This window comes from Piliocolobus tephrosceles, chromosome 10, assembly GCF_002776525.5.
Source record: "Piliocolobus tephrosceles isolate RC106 chromosome 10, ASM277652v3, whole genome shotgun sequence".
NCBI classification, from domain to species: domain Eukaryota; kingdom Metazoa; phylum Chordata; class Mammalia; order Primates; family Cercopithecidae; genus Piliocolobus; species Piliocolobus tephrosceles.
In genome coordinates this window covers 6,395,593-6,416,268 of record NC_045443.1, presented here as the reverse complement: position 1 = coordinate 6,416,268, position 20,676 = coordinate 6,395,593, and the positions used below count along the sequence as shown (strand labels likewise).

Below are 20,676 nucleotides of genomic sequence, written 5' to 3'. Positions count from 1 at the left end.
GATGTTCTAGCTCCCGTGGCTAACTGCTACCTGGCAGCTCACCCACCCATTTTCCTGTGTTTGTGGCCATGTTCTCAGTTGTACCGAGGAGATAAGCTAAATACAATATTTAGACTTCTGATTTGTGAGAAATTTGAGAACTCAAGTCAGTGAAGGTCAGAGAAGGAAATCATGAGAGGATTAGATGCTGGCCCTGAAAGTTTTCCTTTCGAATATTTGCACATTTCTCATTGACCCTTCTTTTCCTGGGTATTGTTAAAGAAGACAGAAGTCCGCTTTCTTGCTTAGATAAGAGTGCTCTTGAGAAAACAGAGAAGGCTGGGGGAAGGATTCCCACCCATTTTTACTGCACCGGGGTCAAGACATTTGACACAAATGACCATGTTACTGTGTTTGTAGAATGATGATAATTTCTGGAAAATGGTCAGTTCAGAAAGGCTTTCCTGAGACCTCACTGAACTGGAAATTCCAGCACATTCAGAACGGGTTGGGGTGGTCCTGGCCCCTATCTTGTGGCCTGTCTGCTCTGTCCTCCACAGTCACCCCTCGCACGCTTCTCGAGGAGGCAGTGGAGAAGGGGGGTCATGCTGACTGGAGTGACCTGAGGCCTCTCTACTTTCTCCTAATTTCCTCTGGGCTAGATGTGCCCTCCTGACCCATGCTGTCCTGGAAGGGATCCACTGCCCTGGGGACCAGGCAGAGGGACGCGTACATCCCTGGGGCACCTCATGCTTAATCCTGCCTTCACGCACACCCCAAAGGCAGGCCCACTCCTGGGTCCAGGTCTGCACAGTCTAGCCGGGTCCCTGTCAGGGCACATGCGAGCATGAAGGGCCAGACGGTGCTGGCCTGTGGAGCTTGTCCTTGACAAGCTAGAATCTCTCTGTGTCTTTGGGGCCCCCTTGGCTGTGTGACAGGGCCTAGCATCAGCCCCTGGAGCTGGGCCCACATGGGATGGTCTGTAGGACCCTCTTAGATTTGTTTCTCCAGCATTGGTCTAGCACCTGTTCCCTGAAGGGGGAACTTCAGGTGGAGGCTGAGGCGGTGCTGTAGACAGCCAGGCCTCCGCTGTTTGGAGGGTCTCGGGGGAAGCCCTGTGCACTCTGTATGTCCTCATCTTTGCTTCGATTTTTAGAGAAAGGAGCTCACACACGTACCGTAGAGTGGCTGGGTGGGGAAAGTCGTCCTCCATCGCCAAATGGCAATGGTCTCTCTCTCTCTATGTATTTGTTTTTCTGCAGAGTAGGTAGCAAAGATGAGAACAGGTGGAGGAAATATATGGGGGAGGTCAGGAAGGGATCCAGATGCCCTTTCAGCTTTAATGGGTCCATGTTTGGCCCTGAAGATGGGATTGCCTCAAGCCAGGCAGGTTGAGGGAGAATCACTGGAGACATCGGCAGAGGCCTCCCCGTGCCAGGACACCTTCCAGGATGTGTGAGCTCAGGTTGGAGGTGCATTGAGCCAGAAGCATGGGGCCTAGGCTGGGGTGTGGGGGAGGTGGCGTGGGAATTAGGGTGGGGACAAGTTGAGGGCTTTGAGTTGCAGGGCGATGAAGGGGAGTCCTAGTTCCCACCCACAGATGTGTCAGCCTGCGCTGGGAAGCTGGCCCTGCCGAGGTCAGCACTGCCTGGGCGGTGATGAGATCATGGGCAGATGGCCTCGTGGTTCCCCATTGGCCCTGGATGGAGTCACAGCGTGGGCTTGCCCCTCTGAGGACACAGAAAGCAATGGCCTTAGAGTCGCCCCTCCACTGGTGAGGAGGATGGAGTCCCCATTTTCACTGCTGAGCTCCAAGACTGTCCCGCCTCACCCTCCCACCTCATCCTGCCTCTGGGCTGCCTCCTCTGCCCCTTGGCCTCCAGGGACTCTCCAAGGGTGGCACTGTGTCCCAGAGCCCCTCCACACTCAGGTTCCCAGAACCCCGTGCTTTTGGGCAGCCTCTCGGCCAGGTACTCCGCTGGCACCAGTCTGAGGCTGGTGTGGCACTGATGCCAGTGGGAAGCAGGGGACACAGGACAGTGAGCTGCGAAGGAGGAGGGAAGGCCGCAGGGAGCCTGGAAGCAGGAGCATGGGTTCCTGCGTGGGTCCATCACTGACTTGAGTGTGGCTCTGTCACCTTCTTTGGTTGCCCCATCTGTAAAATGAGACCTCAACCTGAATGACCCAGCTCTGACATCTTGCAGTTTTAGGAGAGGAACCGAATTCTCTTTTAGAACTCGTTACTACACTGGAGTGGGCAAAGGATGTCTGTGCAGTTTGGGGAGAGGGTGCCCTGCTTGCATATGCATTCCACCTTGGCCACCCCAGGGGACTTTCCCTCACCTCCCATTCTTCTCCCTTCCTCCGTGTCTCTCCAGGGGAGTGCCTCATCACGGGTCAATCCCACTTCAAGAGCTTTGACAACAGATACTTCACCTTCAGTGGGATCTGCCAGTACCTGCTGGCCCGGGATTGCCAGGACCACTCCTTCTCCATTGTCATTGAGACCGTCCAGGTGAGTTTTGCCAGCCCGGTGGCTGGTCGGGTGGCAGCCCAAGGTGCTGCATAGCTGCTGGGCTGAGTGGGCAGCCCCTGGAAGGCGTGGGCCGTTGCTTTCTGTGCATGAGGGAGGTCTCTTTGAGACTTCAGTTAGCCCCTCCTTCATCCAGAAACCCCGCCCATCCCTCTCTCCCTAGATGCTGGGGAAAGGCATCCTGCCCTGACACTAATGCCGTCTCAGGGCTGGCTCAGCTTCCCACCCAGGGGAATCAGCCTCCTCGGGTCTAGCCTTTTGCCCCCATAACTAATCCTCTGATGTTTGGAGCTGGGGGTGGCTGGGGTGGGGGCAAAGAGGGCCTGTCTTTTCTGAACTCTATGGTACGTGCGTGGGTTCCTTTCTCTAGGGATGGAAGCCAAGATCGAGGACGAATAGAGTGCACAGGGCTTCCCCTGAGGATAAAAGTCCCTGATTCTCTTTGGAACAGTAGGTCCAAGGAACACGACGAAGCAGAGGCCCATGGTTCTTTATGAAAGACCGGGCCAGGCTGGGAAAAGGTGCGAGTAAGGATGTGCTTAGCGCCTTCTTGCTGCACAACTCTAGGGGGCCCCATTTACATGGAGTATTCTGGGAGAATGCAGTTGTAGGCAGTGAGAAGGCCAGAGGCTCTCTGGGGTTGGGGCCTTTCTCTGATTAAGAGGGTCCTGGGCTGGGGTGCTGGAAGGCAGGGGTGCAGCCGAGTCACCCTTGTTCCCTCCCGGCAGTGTGCTGACGACCCCGATGCTGTGTGCACCCGCTCCGCCATCGTCCGGCTGCCTGGCCTGCACAACAGCCTTGTGAAGCTGAAGCATGGAGGAGGCGTTGCCATGGATGGCCAGGACGTCCAGCTCCCCCTCCTGAAAGGTGTGCTTTGTCCTGTTCCATCAGGCCTGGGGCTGGCACAGCCCATCCCTTAGCACCCTCCTCCTCAACCCTGGCCACTGTCCTTAAGGACCTGCATGCCTCTCTCATGGGAATGTGATGGAGAGTTATCTTTGGAGGGCAGGGAGGGGTGCTTGGCATGCATTCCTGCAAGAAAGGAAGGCTTCCTGGAGGAGGAAGACTAGAGAAGGAAGCCTATAGATGAAGAGGTTGCTCTAGGCCTGGGACAGTGTAGGTGGGAAAAGGGAACTGAGAGGATTTTTATTTGGCTTGAACCAAAGGGGCGAGTTGAGTCTTGGGCAGGTGGTTCTGGTTTGCTCTGGGGTGGGACAGGGGCAGAGGTTGATGCTGAGAGATCGGGAGTGACTGGTGATGTCACACCAGAGCATGCCACTTGGGGCAAGGCCAGGTGACCCTCTGGCCTGTCTAGAGGTAGCAAAAAACCTACCTGTCCAGTATCTTCACCCAGGTTGCACTGCGTCTGTCAAAGCAAACCTGCTTTTGTATAGTAAAGCTCCCAAACTTCACACTCAAGTGACTCCCAGACTCTTCCTCCTTCTCCACGACTGCTGGCCACTTTGTTGCCCACTATCCTAGCATTGCACACAGTGGATGAACTTGGGTAGTGGATACCCAGCATGTCCATGGGTGTTAACACTGTGTGTCTCCTTATGAGCTATGTTTGTTCCCCCAGGGCAAGGGGTATGCTTCTATCTCGCCACCTTCCCACAGAAGCAACAATTGCTATATTCAGTGTTGTACACAGCATCGCTCAGACACAAGGTGGTGTGCAGTGGCAGAGTGTCCCAGGCACATTCAGCTGTCCTGGTGTCAATGCTAGAGAGATCCCCTCTGCTTCAGGGCATCCGCCTACAGCCGAGGATGCAGGAGCCTCTGCCTCCCTCCTGTGGCAGTAGGGGGAATGGCAGGTCATAGCCAGGGTGCAGAGGCTTCTTCCTGGGGGACCCTGTTTACCCTCTGTCCACCTTGATCACCCTTCCTCCTGACACTCCCTTAAATTCATGGCCACCCCAGTCACCCCTAAGTCATTGATGTTTCCATTGCTACTGTCCTTTTGAGACACCCCATTTCCCCCCAAATACATCTGCCTGCCACCATCCTGTCCTCTCCCCACCTCTGCCTGAATCCTGTCCTGCTGGGTTCCAGGTGACCTCCGCATCCAGCATTCAGTGGCGGCCTCCGTGCGCCTCAGCTACGGGGAGGACCTGCAGATGGACTGGGACGGCCGCGGGAGGCTGCTGGTGAAGGTAGGTCCTCTCACGGGGCACTGGCTCCCTGCAGCCAGACCCTTACAAAGTACCCCTTGTGCTCTGGGCAGAATGGCTTTGTGTGGTGGGAGAAGAATTCCTTTCTCCTCATGGCCTACACCCCCAGAGCGAGGAACAGGCCTTTCTTGTTTATGAGGCTTGTGTTGGCTGGATGTCCCTTCTTGGCCCCAGGGATTCTCCCTGCTGGGCTCTGCTATCCCAAGGGCCTCTAGACGAGGGTGGGCTCTTGTGGGGCTGGGGAGGGGCAGGTTTGCTGTCCAATCTCTCGGCTGAAACAAGGCCCGGGAGCAGGGGTGTCTCCCCGGGTGCCGACTGTGGGCAGTAAGGGAAGAGCCAGATTGGTACTCTCAGCTAAGAGAAAGCCAGCCCGTCTGCCCGGGAAAGGTTGCTCAGGAAGCCACCAGATTCTTCCCCTGGGACTCTGCATGTGTGGCCACTTCCTCTCGTTCTCGGCGGTCCTAGAATCACACTGGATAGCAGTCCATGCTTCTCACTGGACCTTCGTCTGCACTGTTTCTCTGGAAGTGATTCTGGCAGGTGGGCAGTGCAAGTACTATTACTGCCATTTTATACATGAGGCAACCAGGGCACAGGAAGTTGAGGGAGGGTCCAGTGCTCTAGAACTTCCAGGGCTAGGATAGACTCCTCTGATCAGACTTCCCACTCTGACCCGCCACCGTCCTGTCGTGGCAGAGCGAGGATTAGTTCTGTGCCTCGTGCCTTTCCCATCAGAACAGAAAGTGGTACTCACTGTTTGGTCTTGAATGCCTTTACACTCTTAAAAATTATTGAGGACCCCAAGATCTTGTAGGAGGATTTTATTTATTGATATTTGCCAGATTAGAAATTAAATTACATTTAAAATACGTATTTATTACCTCATTCAAAAATTATAATAAATCCACTACACATTAATATAAACATCACTGTTTTGGGGAAAGATAACTGTTTGCCAGAACAAAAATAAACAACAAGAATGATACCACTGTTGTACATTTCTGCAAATTTCTTTAATGACTGGCTTAATGGGAGACAGCTGGGTTCTCTTATCTACGTCTGCATTTAATCTTTTGCAATATTGCATGTCACGTGGCCTCTGGAAAATTCCACTGTATACTTGTAAGAGAATGAGGAGGGAAAAGGCAAATAATGTCTTCGTAGTATTATGAAAGCAGTTTTTGGTCTCACAGACCCCTTGAAAAGGTCTTGGGGACCCCTATGGGTCTCAAGACCACACTTTGAGAATGACTGTGCTAGATTATGCCCTGGAGAGGCTCGTTCTGCCTCCTGGGATCCCGTGCTCCGCAGGGTCCTTGCTATAATCCTGGGCGGCGGGGGCAGGGTGGCAGGTATCGCCCAGGTGATCTTGGCATCCTCCATTCTTGTGTGGCCAGTATTCTTTCTCTGTCTTAGAGCTCCTGAGGGAATTTCAAACTCCTTTTTTTTTTTTTTTTTTTTTTTGTTTTCCTTTCATGAAAATAAACCTGCAACCACAGACCATTAAAGCAGGAAGGTCTGGAAGATCCTCTTGTCAACCTCCCATTTCCAGTAGGAAATACAGAGCCATTGTTTCTGAAGCAGGAGTAACTTGCCCTGGGCCTCACGGTCGTTTAGTTACAGGTTGAGGAGCAGAACTGGGGTCTCCTAGTTCCTCACCAATCTTGCCTCCTGCACCCCGGTCTTCAAGGGGGTGCTTCACGTTAGCCAGTCCACTTTTTAAAATTTTTTTATTTTTTTGAGAGAGGGTCTCTGTTGCCTAGGCTGGAGGGCAGTGGCGTGATCTTGGCTCACCACAACCTCTGCCTCCCAGGCTCAAGCGATTCTCCTGCCTCAGCCTCCTGAGTAGCTGAGATTACAGGCGCTCACCACCACACCTAGGTAATTTTTGTATTTTTAGTAGAGATGGGGTTTCACCATGTTGGTCAGGCTGTCTGTGAACTCCTGACCTCAAATGATCCACCCTTCTCAGCCTCCCAAAGTGCTGGGAGGATTACAGGTGTGAGCCACTGTGCCCGGCCGACCAGTCCATTTTCTCAGCATCCTCCCACCTCACAGGGTGCTCTCCACCCATGTACTTTCTTCCCTCAATCAGCAGGGCCGTAACTTCTCATCCTGGGCAGCTGCCCTTCCTCCCCGCAGGTTTCTTTGGTCTTTGTCTCTCCCCTGAGGACAAGAGAGGCCAACTTCTTTCTGTGGGAGGGGACGTAGGGTTATCTTTGGGGGTGGGTTTGTGTCAGCTCTAGCTAACAAGAAGAGGTTTCCTTGGCCAAGATTCAGGACGGGGTCAGATGACCCCATGGCCTATAGAATCATCTTTCTGTGTATTTTTTTCCGTTTTCTTTTTCTTTACACAGGTTCCTGGGGCTCATGGAAAGGGACTGTCTTGTGGGTTTTATTATGAAGCAGGAAAGGGGGTGTTTGAGATGGGGCAGGAGGTGGGGAGCCTCAGACTGCTGACCCCAGGGCTTTTGGGGACTGCAGTGTGGAGGCGAGAGCTGGAGGGAGGCCAGCTGGGGCACAGGTGGTGCAAGAGGAGGTGCTACTAGGGGCCCTCTGGTCTCCTTCACCAGGTGTGGTGTGCACGCTTTGTCCTTTGTCCCTGTGGTCCAGGCAGCGGGGCTCCAGCCAGCAGAAATCACGCCCTCTGTGTACTGTTTCCCTGTCCTGCTAGTTGCCTTGCAGGGCCCAGATCTGCCTTAGGCACAGTGGTGTGGAAAAGACCCTTGCACAGGCTTCATTTAGTCAGAACTGTCACTGAGCAGAGGTTTATTTCAAATAGCAAGTGTCTCCAAGTGTCGCACCCACTCTCCTAACCCTGGCCGAGCTGACCTCTGAGACAAGCCAAGGAGATGGGAGAAGATGGGATTTTAGAGTGGGGCATGGGAGTGATGGCTGGCCTGGTGGGGGTGAATGAAAACGCCTTTGGGGAGCATCGAAATCTGAGAAAGAAAAGATGCTGAGAGGTGGGAAGGGAGTGGAAGTGCACCACCAGTTATGACACTTTGCCCAGGGTGCCCTGACTGTGGGCATTACATCCCAGCCCATCAGGAGGAGAACCTATTCACTTACTTATTCATTGATTTGTTCAATGATTCATTCATTCAACAAACACTTATTGAGTGTCTGCTGGCACTGTTATGGGCTGAATGTCTGTGTCCTCTCCAAATTTATATGTTGAAATCCTAACCCCCAACGTGATGGTGTTAGGAGGTGGGGCCTTTGGGAGGTGATGAAGAATGAGATTTATGCCCTTTTAAAAGACCTCAGAGAGCTCGCTACCATCTATGAACCAGAAAGCAGGGTCCTCATCAGACAACCAAGTCTGCTGACGCTTTCATCTTGGACTTCTCAGATTCTAGAATTGTGGGCAATCAGTATCAGTTGTCTATAAGCCACCCAGTCCGTGGTGTTTTGTTATAGCAGCCTGGAAGGGCTAAGACAGGCACCATTCTAGATGCTGAGATTACAGCAGTGAGACAAAACAGACAAAAATCCTTACCTCATTTAGCTTAAGTTCTAATGGAGAGAGACAGACAAACAAAGCAAACAAGTAAATTATATTATAGATCGGAAAGTGACAGATCCCGGGGAAATAAAGCAGAGAAAGGGGCAGGATGTGCCAGGGTTGGGGGGGATTTACATTTTAAATAAGGAGGTGGGAGAAGGCCTAATGTGACAACAGTTGGTATTTGTCAAGCAAACAGGGAAACATTACTCTGTTCCCTTTCTTAATACTGTTTACTTGGGTTCGATTTTTACGGGCCTGGGACCTACTACTGGATTGTTAACCCTGCATCTTGTGAGGTTGGAGCTGGAAGCTGAAAAGGGGCTCTAAGAGCTGAGCCTAGTCCCTGAGGGACTCAACACAGGGAGGTCGTCCCACCTTGGTAATGACATGTGGACTCCTGGGGCCCAGCCCCTGCTCCACCTTCAAATCGGGGTCCTCTCCCTAGAAGCTAGCAGATGCCCCCAGCTGTGTGGGGGAAGGGCAGGTTCCACTCTCCTGGTTGTCCCCGAATGTGCACTCTGGGCTCAGAACTTTGTTCAGTTCTGAGAATGGACAATAAACCACATAGTGATGGCCTGGAGTTTGAACTCTGCCGCTGCTTTGCCGCCGTTACCCTGGCAGGCTGCCTCAGAGCCCTTGCAGACCCCTACTTCTACCCGTCATCACCCCCAGAGTCCTTTTGCTCCTGGCCCTTTCTCTTCAGTGATGCCCAGGGCCTGAGTGACAGGCAGCAGGTTGGGAGGAGGTGTTTCTTGTCATTAACTGTGAGCTGGAGGGCTTGGACCACACCTGGCAGCCTGCTGGGCCGACACCGGGTGACCAGTGTGAAGTTTTCCTATATAGAGGGGCCTTGAGTTTGCACATGACTCTTGGGGGGGGTGGGTCAGGCCCACTGGTGTGGATGGCACGGAGGTGGGACGGAGGGCAGAGCGCTTCAGGCTGGGCTCAACCTGCCTACTCACCCTAGCTCCGCCACTACCTCCCTGACCTGAGGCAAGTCACTTTCTCTCTCTGGGCCTCCCTTCTCCATCCTTAGATGATCTGATAAATTCTAAAACCCCTTGTGGCAGTACAGGGCTCTGATGATTTGGGAACAGGGATGGAGCTGGTAAATTTACCCTGCAGTTTACTTTTTTTCCCCCTTTTTGCAGCCTAGGGCTTAGCTGCCTTTTATTAAATTCATATTTATTTTTCACCCGGGGAACTTTTTTTTTATTAAGACAATCCCGTTAGCGAAACAACTCTGCCACTGCTTTGGCGGTTCCAGAGTGGCCTGGTCTCTCCCGCAGCTGTCCCCCGTCTACGCTGGGAAGACCTGTGGCCTGTGTGGGAATTACAATGGCAACCAGGGCGACGACTTCCTTACCCCCTCTGGGCTGGCGGAGCCCCGCGTGGAGGACTTCGGGAACGCCTGGAAGCTGCACGGGGACTGCCAGGACCTGCAGAAGCAGCACAGCGATCCCTGCGCCCTCAACCCGCGCATGAGTATGTGAACCCGGGGGCAAGACAGGGACCTCGCAGAGCCTCGAGGTCCCCAAATCAGTGCAGTGCGTTCCGGAGGCAGTGCTTCCACTGCGAGGGGGCGAGGAAAGGGGTGGGCTTTGTTTTTACCGTCAGCTCTTGATCCTCTGAACTGGGCCATATGCTCTTCAAAGTCCCTTTATTGGGCGCCCTCCGCGGGCCAACCCCTAGGAAAGAAAAAAAAAAAGTCTACCGAGGCGGGAGGATCGCTTGAGGTTAGGACTTTGAGACCTGTCTGGGCAACGTCGGAAGCCCCCATTTCTATTAAAAATAATAATAAAAAAATAAAAAATTTGCCAGGCGTGGTGGGGCACGCCTGTAATCCCAGCTACTTGGGAGCTACGTGGGACGGTTGCATGAACCCAGGAAGTTAAGGCCTCAGTGAGCCAAGATCGCATTTCTGCATTCCACCCTGGGCGACAGAGCAAGACCATGTCTCTAAAAAAAAAAAAAGTCCATAGTCCCTGTCCTTCGACTTCCCAGTCTACTGCAGCAGCAGCTCACAAACTCAGCGTTAGATGATTGTAAGATAAATGGACTTGGGAGGTGGGGGTGGCATTTGTAGATTTCTCTGCGTGACCTTGCAGCCCTCTATTAGCAGCGTTGGGCTATTTCCCGGGGAGTGTTGGCCAGGAAGGCGTGGCACCCCCCACCCCCCACCTCCCACCTCCCACCTCCCCGCCACAACCCGGGCTCGCTTCTCTCGCTTCACAGCCAAGTTCTCCGAGGAGGCATGCGCGGTCCTGACGTCCGCCACGTTCGAGGCCTGCCATCGCGCCGTCAGCCCACTGCCCTACCTGCGGAACTGCCGCTACGACGTGTGCTCCTGCTCGGATGGTCGCGAGTGCCTGTGCGGCGCCCTGGCCAGCTATGCCGCGGCCTGCGCGGGGAAAGGCGTGCGTGTCGCGTGGCGTGAGCCTGGCCGCTGCGGTGCGTGCCCTCCGGGCTGCCCCCCATAATCCTTTGCGTGAACGCGTGCTTTTCGAAGTCGTTTCTCTGCATTATATCCTGTGGAAAGAGGGCCTAGGGCATTGTGGCAAACGTGGGTGGGGGAGGGCGGACGGTTCATTTGCACCCACTTTTCCCTTCCACCTCCCAGCAGGGCAGGCGGTGAGGACCAGCCAATGACTCTGGCCTGTTCCAGGAGGACAAGTTGACTCCCCCTACCTGGAGGCCTAGAACTTGGGGGTCCCTGCCAAGTTTGGGTTTCCTGTGGCTGCTGCCACCTAGTGTTCGTTCGGCACACGTAGGGTCAGGCTGTGGAGCGAGTGAGTCCCAGATCCCACTGGGTCCCCGCATCCCTTGAGTCGGATGAAGGCAATGGGAAATTCACATACCAACCCTTTGCTTATAACTCCACGCAAACCACCGACAGACAAAATCTCTGGCATTGTGTAAAGCTATGTGAAGGTGAATTGCATCACCGTCCTCTGTGGCTTTAGATTCTCACTCTGCACTGTTGGATTCCTGGCACCAGTGTTGGTATCTGGTCCCACTCTGGTCCCTTAGGTGACGGGATTGTGCTAACTTTTTTGTTTTTGTTATTGCTCTGGGGACATTTGCTGCATGCCCAGTGCGGTTGGACAAGAGTGATGATGTAGAACTCCAAACTTACTGTTAGAGTCATAGATGGAAACTGCCACCCTAACTAGATACCTATCACACTTGGTAAAAGGATGAGTAGATTCAGGGCAGGGAAAACCAAGGAAGCTTTTCTGGAGGACGTGTACTTGGCTATGGTTTTAAAAAGCTGCTTTCTTGGCAGAGAAGACTTGTTTCCAGTGGTAGAATCGTAGTAGGCATAGAAGTGAGGAGTATATTCTGTAAGAAGGAGGCATAGTGGATATTCTGTTTTTTAGGGTAAAGTAGATGTGTTTGGAAATTAAAATGTAGGTGTGGTCTAGTCCCAGCTACTTGAGAGGTTGAGGCAGGAGGATAGCTTGAGTCTAGCAGTTTAAGGCTGCAGTGAGTTATGATTACACCACTGTACTCTGACCTGGCCAACAGAGAAAGACCCTGTGTGTGTGTATATATGTAAATATAAAGTAGGTGGTCCTGATGGAAGAGGAGTTATGAGAAACAGTGACAGGAATTAGTATCTATATTTGAGGAGCAGTTAGGCATGGAGACCCTAGAAGTGCTTGTATTTTGGGTCCAATGAGTCAACTCATGTTTTGAGTTGTAGAAATGTCATATGAAAGAGGAGCAGAGACAACAGTAAGGCAAAAGGGGCAAACACATAATGCAGCAGTTGTGCCCTCCCCATTGCTCCAGCTCTGGGATGTCTGGGAGCCACAGGCTAATGCCTAGGACAACTGGATCTGGGTCCTTACTGGCAGCTTTCCTGTGAGGTACCAGTGATGTGACCTTGAACCCTTCACGTAACCCCTCTGCACTTCAGTTTCTTCCTTAGCATTTGCTATTTAGAAATTGGGGAAAGTAATGAGGAATGAATGAGGTGCTGCTTATGAATATTCTTTGCTTGTCCACCAATGTTAGAAATGACGCATTATCAGTATGCGGCAGCATCTGTAGGATTTCCTAATTTAGGACATTCTCCCGGAACACTAAGGGCCCACTAAAATATTCTCTAATCTCTCATGAACAGCCATTCTTGACCTCCACTGAACAGCAGGGGAAATGGGCTGATGCTTGAGTAGTGGGGATAAGATTCAGTTAAAGAATGCCTTGACTTCTGAGGCATTATGATAGGGCAGAAAGGGTGGTAGGAAGGAGCTTTCCCTGGAGACTATTAAGGACAAGAGGGATCTGTCTCTGTGTTCCTGTGACAAGAGACTAGGCTGACCAGATGGCCTCGGGCTGTCCCTTTGCACTCAAGGCAGTTGGGCAAGGCTCCTGGGTTCTTGCCCCCATCCTTTCTTGACTTGGAGAATAGCTCAGGCTCAGCTGTCCCCTCTACCCATACTTCACTTTCTCTTCCAGAGAAATGAACAGAGCTGCCTAAACCAGTGAATCTATTCATAAGAAGAGGTCACACCAATTGGGGACATTCAGGAAGCACAGACTTAGCATGTAGCTACTTTGTGGGATGGTGTGAGGAGATTCAGGAGAAGCACACGCATTTTTTTCCTCTTGCAAATTGGTTGTGTTTCCTTTGGGAAGACAGGACCACAGGCTCTCTGAAGGCAAGGACCAGGGCTGGCCATCTCTGCCTCCCTGGGCCTAGTATAGTTCCTGGCATGCAGTGGATACACAAGAAGTCTCTGCTAAACTGAAATGTGGATTGTTTCTTTCGGGAAGAAGCCTAAAGGAGAAATTTAATAAGGCTCCAAGCCAGCGCTAGAGATAGCCTATCAGAACAAAGAAAGCTCAAGTCTAGCTGCTCTTTAATGCATAAAATGTGTCCTTGTCATTGTAGGCTTGGGGTTGAAAGCATCTCCAACTTCATTGTCTAACACATCCCGTCTTAACCTGTGCTCCCTCAGTATTCATCTGATGACTCAACCTTTCCATTCTTGTAGAGAAAAATCAGTGTCTAGTAGGATTAAAGAGCCCCTCCCTTCCCAGCTACCTTCAAACACCTAGTCCAGAATGATTGTAGGAGCAGGAGGCTGCAGGGTGTCTCCAGAGGCCCCCAACTCCGTTGCTCAGGCTCATTGCCAAGGTTCTGCCAGTGGGTTTCCGCTGGAGCAATGGGTTCGAACAGAGGGGAAGGATTCTAATGGTCTCAGAAGAGGCATGCCCAGGGTGAGGTTCTCATTTCTTGGGCAGCAGCTGGTCTGCAAAGGGAAGGCATTTTGAAAGGGCAGAATGCTCCCCACACCTTCCCTGTCCTCCCTACCCTGCCCCTAAGGAATTTTGTCACCAGAATGCCAGGGCTTCTTAGGCCTAGGCCTTTATCTGGAATACCCCTTCCTTCTTGGGCCCACTGAGCTGGGGCTGTTGCCTTAGCAATAAGAATGATGATAGTAATTATTATCAGTGAACATTATTAGCAGTGAGCATTCTCCACATGCCAGACATTCTTCTAAATGTGTTAGCTCATTCAACCTTCACGAAGACTGGGTGGATATTGTTATTCCATCTAGTGAGGATACTGCCCAAGGTCACATAGCCAATTAGTGTTGGACCTGGGCGTGAACCCAAGTATTTGGGATACAGAGCCCGTTCCCTTAGTTGCGTTGCCACTTTGCTACACTTCCTGGCTTGTGTCTCTTGCAGTATTTCTCTGTGGGAGGCTAGGAAGGGTCAGGGCTGTGGGCAGATGGGTGCGGCCCGCTTCGCTGGGGTAGGTATGTGTCCCTGCTCTTTGGGACCAACGTGTTCTCAAAGGGACTGTTTTCTTTCTAGAGAATCATGGTTATGAGCATGAGTTTTACAGCTGCAGAGAGCTGGGTTCACATCCTACCTCTGCTTCTTCCTGTGAGGTATACCCCTGACAAGTCACTCAGCCTAAGTTTCTTGAAAGGGGATGATGAGAGCTAACTCAGCGTGAGGCATAGCGCCCATGTAAGAGCAAGGCATTCAGTAGGTGCTCCATAAATGGTACCCATTGTCGTCATCACGGGGATGCCCTTGCCTGTCACTCCCAGTTCTTTTTAATATTCACAACTTCAAAATCTTCCAGGATTTCTACTACATCCTAGGCTCTGAGAATTCAGAGACGACTCATGCACATTCGTGTGGTTGAGAAGAGGAGAAAACATATGCTCCCATGATTATAATACACAAAAAAAGACACATTTGCTCATAGTGGGAAAGGAAGTTGGTGACCATACAGATATAATTGGGGGTCACTTGGGGAAAACTGGGTAAAGGGCACATGGATCTCTCTGCATTACTTATTTATAACTGCATGCAAGTCTACAATTATGTCAATAAAAATTTTAGTTAAATAATTGGGGGTCACAGCTACAAGGGATGGCAAGTCCTAGAACCATAGTCCTTGCTGTCCAGCGTTCCCGCTGAGGCCTTACTCCTTCCCTGGAACCATAGTCCTTGCTGTCTAACGTTCCCGCTGAGGCCTTCTTCCTGTCCAACGTTCCCGCTGAGGCCTTACTAGAACCATAGTCCTTGCTGTCCAACATTCCCCCTGAGGTTTTACTCCTCTTTCTTCTAGAGCTGAAATGCCCGAAAGGCCAGGTGTACCTGCAGTGCGGGACCCCCTGCAACCTGACCTGCCGTGCTCTCTCTTACCCGGATGAGGAATGCAATGAGGCCTGCCTGGAGGGCTGCTTCTGCCCCCCAGGGCTCTACATGGATGAGATGGGGGACTGCGTACCCAAGGCCCAGTGCCCCTGTTACTATGATGGTGAGATCTTCCAGCCGGAAGACATCTTCTCAGACCATCACACCATGTGGTAAGTGCAGGCAGCAGGGTCAGGGACCTGAAACAGCAGAGCTGGAGAATAAAATGGACCCTCAAGTCCTTCACTTCATGGATGGGTAAATGGGGGCCCAAGGAAGGAAGTGACTTGTCCAGAATTATACAGTAAGTCAGAAGCAGAGCTGGGATTTGGTCTAGGCCTTCTGACTTCCTTACCGCACAGGGAACTAGGATTTCTGGCTGGCAGTAGGAGTTCTTGAGTTTTATTGCCAGCTGTCACGTGTTGGCCCCCATTTCTGGGCTTTAGGTCTCAGTTTTCCTTTTCTGGAACAGAAGGGAGATCTCCCTGTCACGCTCCTTTCCAACCAGCTTTCAGTATTCTCAGGCTGAAGCATTTGAGCAGGAAGAACATGGACCACTGCAGCGCTGCCTTCATGGGGCATTTGCTACCCTAACTTGCTTCATGTACTTCCCCAAAATAGCTCCAATCATGCTTGCTTCCTACAGCTCTTTGCCTAGGCCTTCTGTGACTCAACAGGGTTGCCATGAGCATGGAAGAAATTTACAACAGGACATTTGAGCAAACATCTGTCACCTGTTCTGTCTTAGTTCTGGCTAAGAATCAGTGATCTAAAGATGAGCCAGGCTGGGGCAGTGGCTCACATCTGTAATGCCCAGCACTTTGGGAGGTGGAGGTGGGAGGAATGCTCGAGTCCAGGAGTTCGAGAGCAGCCTGGGCAACATAGTGAGGCACTGTCCCTACATACAAAGAAAAAAAATAGTTGCCCGGGGTGGTACATACCTGTAGACCCAACCACTCGGAATACTGAGGTGGGAAGATTGCTTGAGCCCAGGAAGTCAAGGCTGCGGTGAACTGTGATTGTGCCACTGTGTTCTAGCCTGGGCGACAGACGGAAGTCTCATCACGGGGGAAAAAAAAAAACAAAAAACCAGACACAGTACCTGATAGTCTACTGGGGAGACCAGTTAGAAACATCCTGATTGGCCGGGTGTGGTGGCTCACGCCTGTAATCCCAGCACTTTGGGAGGCCGACTCGGGCAGATCACGAGGTCAGATCACGAGATCAGGAGATTGAGACAATCCTGGCTAACGTGGTGAAAATACAAAAAACTAGCACTTGTAGTCCCAGCTATTTGGGAGGCTGAGACAGGAGAGTCGTTTGAACCTGGGAGGTAGAGGTTGCAGTGAGCTGAGATCTTGCCACTGCACCTCCAGCCTGGGTGACAGAGCGAGACTCCGTCTCAAAAAAAAAAAAAAAGTCCTGATTATGGAAAATTTCAGACAGAGAGAAAAGTATAAGGAGCCCCAACGTATCCATTCCCAGCTTCAGTGATTAGCAGCACTTTACCATTCTTCTTTTATCTATCGACTCGTCTCCTGTGTGGCTGGAATAGTTTTAAAAGAAAGCTGTAAATATTGTATCATTTCACCTGCAAATACTTCAGTATGTATTTCAACAAATAATTAAAAAAGTAAATATAATCGTACCATTATTAACCTGAACATGAACAATAATTCCTTAGTAACATCTGACATTCCATCCATGTTCACTTCTTTTTGTTTTTTGTTGAGACTGAGTTTCGCTTTTGTTGCCGAGCGGAACAGAATCTGCACATGACACTAGATAAGCTTTTCCTTATCACTCCAGTGAGATTGATCCGAAGCCCCTTCCAACGTATTTACCCAAAGCAGGTTGTTTACCCTTCTATTGAAACACTCATCACTCTTGGACTTGGATGTCAGTCAACCGTGTTGTGTTTCCCCTCTAGTCTGTGGCCACCCCTAGAGTCCAGACCACGTGTTAGGCCCTGAACCCCAGCCCCCAGCACAGTCCTGGCACGAAGTAGGTACACAATGCATGTTTATTGAGATGAAATAACGATAACATTTGGTAGACGTGCCATATCATGAGACATACAAAGTCCCACTTATTCAGAAAAGGGGGGGATAATTTCCATGTGGGAGGAATTAGGGAAAACTCCATGCTAGAAGTGGTTTTCAGCTTGGGGAGGATTCCAACAGCAGAGGTGGGCTTGACGGATGGAGGAGGATTTTTTTTTTTTGGTTTTGTTTTGTTTTGAGATAGAATCACACTGTCACCCAGACTGGAGTGTAGTGGCGCGATCTCAGTTCACTGCAGCCTCCACCTCTGGGGTTCAAGCGATTCTCCTGCCTCAGCCTCCCGAGTAGCTGTGATTACAGGCGTGTGCCACCATGCCCAGCTAATTTTTGTATTTTAGTAGAGAGGGGGTTTCACCATGTTAGTCAGGCTGGTCTCGAACTCCTGACCTCGAATGATCTGCCCGTCTCGGCCTCCCAAAGTGCTGGGATTATAGGCATGAGCCACTGCGCCCAGCCTGGAGGATTGTTTTGAGGTGGAGCGGAAGTCTAGGGACTAAATGCACAAGGAGTACTCCACAACCCCCAAGGTAAGTCCTCTGGTGCGAACGCATGCCGTATGAAGGAAGATTTAAGACTGGAGGGAAGTTGGGATGAGGTTCAGGGGTCTTCAGAAGTGAGGGGGTGAGCACTGATGCTGGAGCAGTAGGAATGGGGCCCCTGGACATTTCTCAGCAGGGAACAAATAGGATCCAAGAATAACTTTAGGGAATGGGTTTTGGGAGCTGCATAAGGTATGACAACAGGGAGAGCATCTACAGGAAAATGTTGACATTGACTGATAAGAAGGTGGTGAGGCCCTGGATCAAGCAATAGCAGTGGAAATGGAGAGTGGAAGCCAGAAGCCAGAGACGCTGGGAAAGCAGATGAACTAGTGGGATATTTGCGAGGAGGAGGGGCTGTTGCAGATGGCCCTGGTGTTTTGAACTTGAATAGCTGTGAGAGCTCTGAGGACAGTGACGGCAAGAACAGCAAGAGGGCCCTCTGGAGGTAGAGGGCAAGTGATGACTTTGGTTTTGGCCTTGATGACTTTGAGTTGCCATCTTCATGAACAAATGGAATCAACAGCTTGAAATGGGTCTGGAAGGTGAGTGAGAGGTTGCAGCTGGAGAGAAAGATGTGCATGGAGGTGACAGTTTCAGCCATGAGAGTAGCGAGGATCCTTAAAGGGAGTGGGCCAGAGGGCAGAAGAGAGGACTGAGTCAGAACTTGGGGAAATGTTCAGAGGGCAAGAGGAAGAAAAAGGGTTGCATGAGAGGCCAGAGATCAAAGGCCTATAAAAAGGACAGAGCCCAAGCGGTGCCGTATCATGGAAATGAAGGGCAGAAGGGAGTAGGACAACATCCTCTGCAGAATTGATCTCTTGGCCTTAGCCCAGTGCTGTTTTACTACAGTTGTAGTTGTCTTGGCTAGAGTTTTCAAGGAGTTTCTCTCTGGGACCTTAAAACAGTGCTGTTGGGCAAGCAGGGCTTGCTTTTTTAGTAAAGATTTGGAGACTTAGAGAGATTATCACTTTCCGAAATCAGCCAGCAAGTGGCTAGAACCCAGGGATTCTTGAACTCTCTGTATTTCAGTGAGAATAGATGGTTGAATTTGGCGATCAGAAGGTCATGGTGGCCTCCATGTTTCAGTGCTAAGGAAAGAGGCTAGGCTATAGGAAGTTGGTATGACTTGGGAGGGCAGCAACTGTTGCTGGCTATTTCACTAAAACAGGGAAGGTGGGAGAAGGCGTGCATTAGCCCCTGGGTGAAGAGGGCTGGGGAGCGACCCTGGCTTTGGGCTCCTTTTAGGGTTTGACATCAGAGACGTCTCCAAGTCTGCATCCTCCTTGTCTCTCTTTTAGGCACCAATGCTGAAAGCTATTGAGCAGCTTGTCTTTCCACTTCGTTTAGAAAATTGGGTTTCGTGGAGAAGGTGTGTCAGAAGGACCTCGGGGCCTGTGTGCAGCTGTTTATTTTTATTCTTTTGACAACACACTGGAGAATGAGCCTTGCTGGTGCAGGTGCTAGTGTTGGTCGTGAAAAGGTGGCAGGAGGGTGAAACGCCGTGGCCTGGAGTTTCTGCAGACTGTGTGCTTGGTCATCCCAGCAACCATCACAGCCAAGTATTTATTCTTCTGCAGACCAGACTCAGGGCCAGGAGTTGATTTTAAACCTATCTTCGAGACTTTTTAGAAAATTAAGCTTTTGGGTCGTGTCCAAATGACTGACAGACCATGACATTTACGGGGGCGGGCGGAATTTTCTCTTAAAACTAGGTATTAGTTAAAAACCAGAAGAAGGCACAGGTTCTGCATGTGCTCAGAAAGGGAAGGGCTGATTCTCTTATTCATTCAACAAATATTTATTGAACAGCAACTGCATTAAAAATGTTCAGAATCATTACAGTCGGCTGGGCAAGGTGGCTCATGCCTGTAATCCCAGCACTTTGGGAGGCCGAGGCAGGGACGGATCACTTGAAGTCAGGAGTTTGAGGCCAGCCTGGTCAACACGGTGAAACCCTGTCTACAAAAATTAGCTGGGCATGGTGGTGCACGCCTGTAATCCCAGCTACTCTGGAGGCTGAGGCAGGAGAATGGCTTGAACCCGGGAGGTGGAGGTTGTGGTGAGCCGAGGTAATGCTACTGAGCTCCAGTCTGGGCAACAGAATAAGACTGTCTCAAAAAAACAAAAACAGGCAGAGCACGTTGGCTCACACCTGTAATCCCAGCACTTTGGGAGGCTGAGGCGGGTGGATCACGAGGTCAGGAGATCGAGATCATCCTGGCCAACATGGTGAAACCCTGTCTCTACTAAAAATACAAAAATTAGCTGGGCATGGTGGCATATGCCTGTGATCCCAGCTACTTGGGAGGCTGAGGCAGGAGAATCGCTTGAACCTGGGAGGCAGAAGTTGCAGTGAGTCGAGATCGAGCCACTGCACTCCAGCGTGGCGACAGAGTGAGACTCGGTCTCCAAACAAAACAAAACAAAACTGAATAAGATTATTACAGTCAGAAAAATGCAAATTAAAACAATGAGTATGACTTCATGTTAGATTGGAAAAGTTAGACATCTGGATAATGCTGAGTGTTGGCAGAGCCGAGGGGCATGGAGGCCTCAGCTGCTATTGCAGGGCATAGACTGGGTTGAGCCATCTAGGAGAGTACTTGGCACATCATATGCAGGTCAGATATTCATACCTGCTATCCCCGCACTTCTGCCTCTGCAGATAGACTAAAGAAATTCTTACACAGGTTCATTAGGACACATGTCTGCAGATGTTCAGCACAGCTTTGTGGTGGTGAGGAGCAGGTGACAACCTGTGTCCATTACTGGGACACTGAGTGGGTAAAAGGTATATTGTGTAACAGAAGCCACAGACAAGTGGTCCAGGTCTTCACAGGGATGAATCTTACAAACAAGGTGCTCAATGGGAAAAGCAAAACACAGCGTGCTATATGATATCATTTATACAAATTAAACATACATACATACAAAGCAACCACACACATTTTATAAAATTTTACTCATCCAGTCAGTCAGGAAACTTTGCATAGTCCAGGCAAGAGGTGATAGTGTCTTCTCTTATGACAGTGGAGATAAAGTGGAGATGAATTTCAGTGATATATGGATGGCATCACCATTCAATGAATCAGCCCTGGAGGAGAATTGCCTTTGGTGGGGGATTGTGAGTTCAGTTTTGGATGTACCGAGTTTGAAGTGTTTCTGAGACTCTCTACATTAGTGAGACCACGTAGGCATTTTGAGTATA

General features: G+C 50.9%; 1 protein-coding gene across 1 annotated transcript in view; it reads left to right on the top strand.

The window, feature by feature from the left end:
- Positions 1 to 20,676, top strand: part of VWF (von Willebrand factor) — a 154,612-nt gene that overhangs the window by 30,021 nt on the left and 103,915 nt on the right. The window contains exons 6-11 of the mRNA XM_031936259.1: positions 2,358 to 2,494; positions 3,241 to 3,379; positions 4,565 to 4,665; positions 9,484 to 9,679; positions 10,430 to 10,645; positions 14,796 to 15,036. Of these exons, the coding sequence (XP_031792119.1) occupies positions 2,358 to 2,494; positions 3,241 to 3,379; positions 4,565 to 4,665; positions 9,484 to 9,679; positions 10,430 to 10,645; positions 14,796 to 15,036 (1,030 nt within the window). The remainder of the gene's footprint in view (positions 1 to 2,357; positions 2,495 to 3,240; positions 3,380 to 4,564; positions 4,666 to 9,483; positions 9,680 to 10,429; positions 10,646 to 14,795; positions 15,037 to 20,676) is intronic.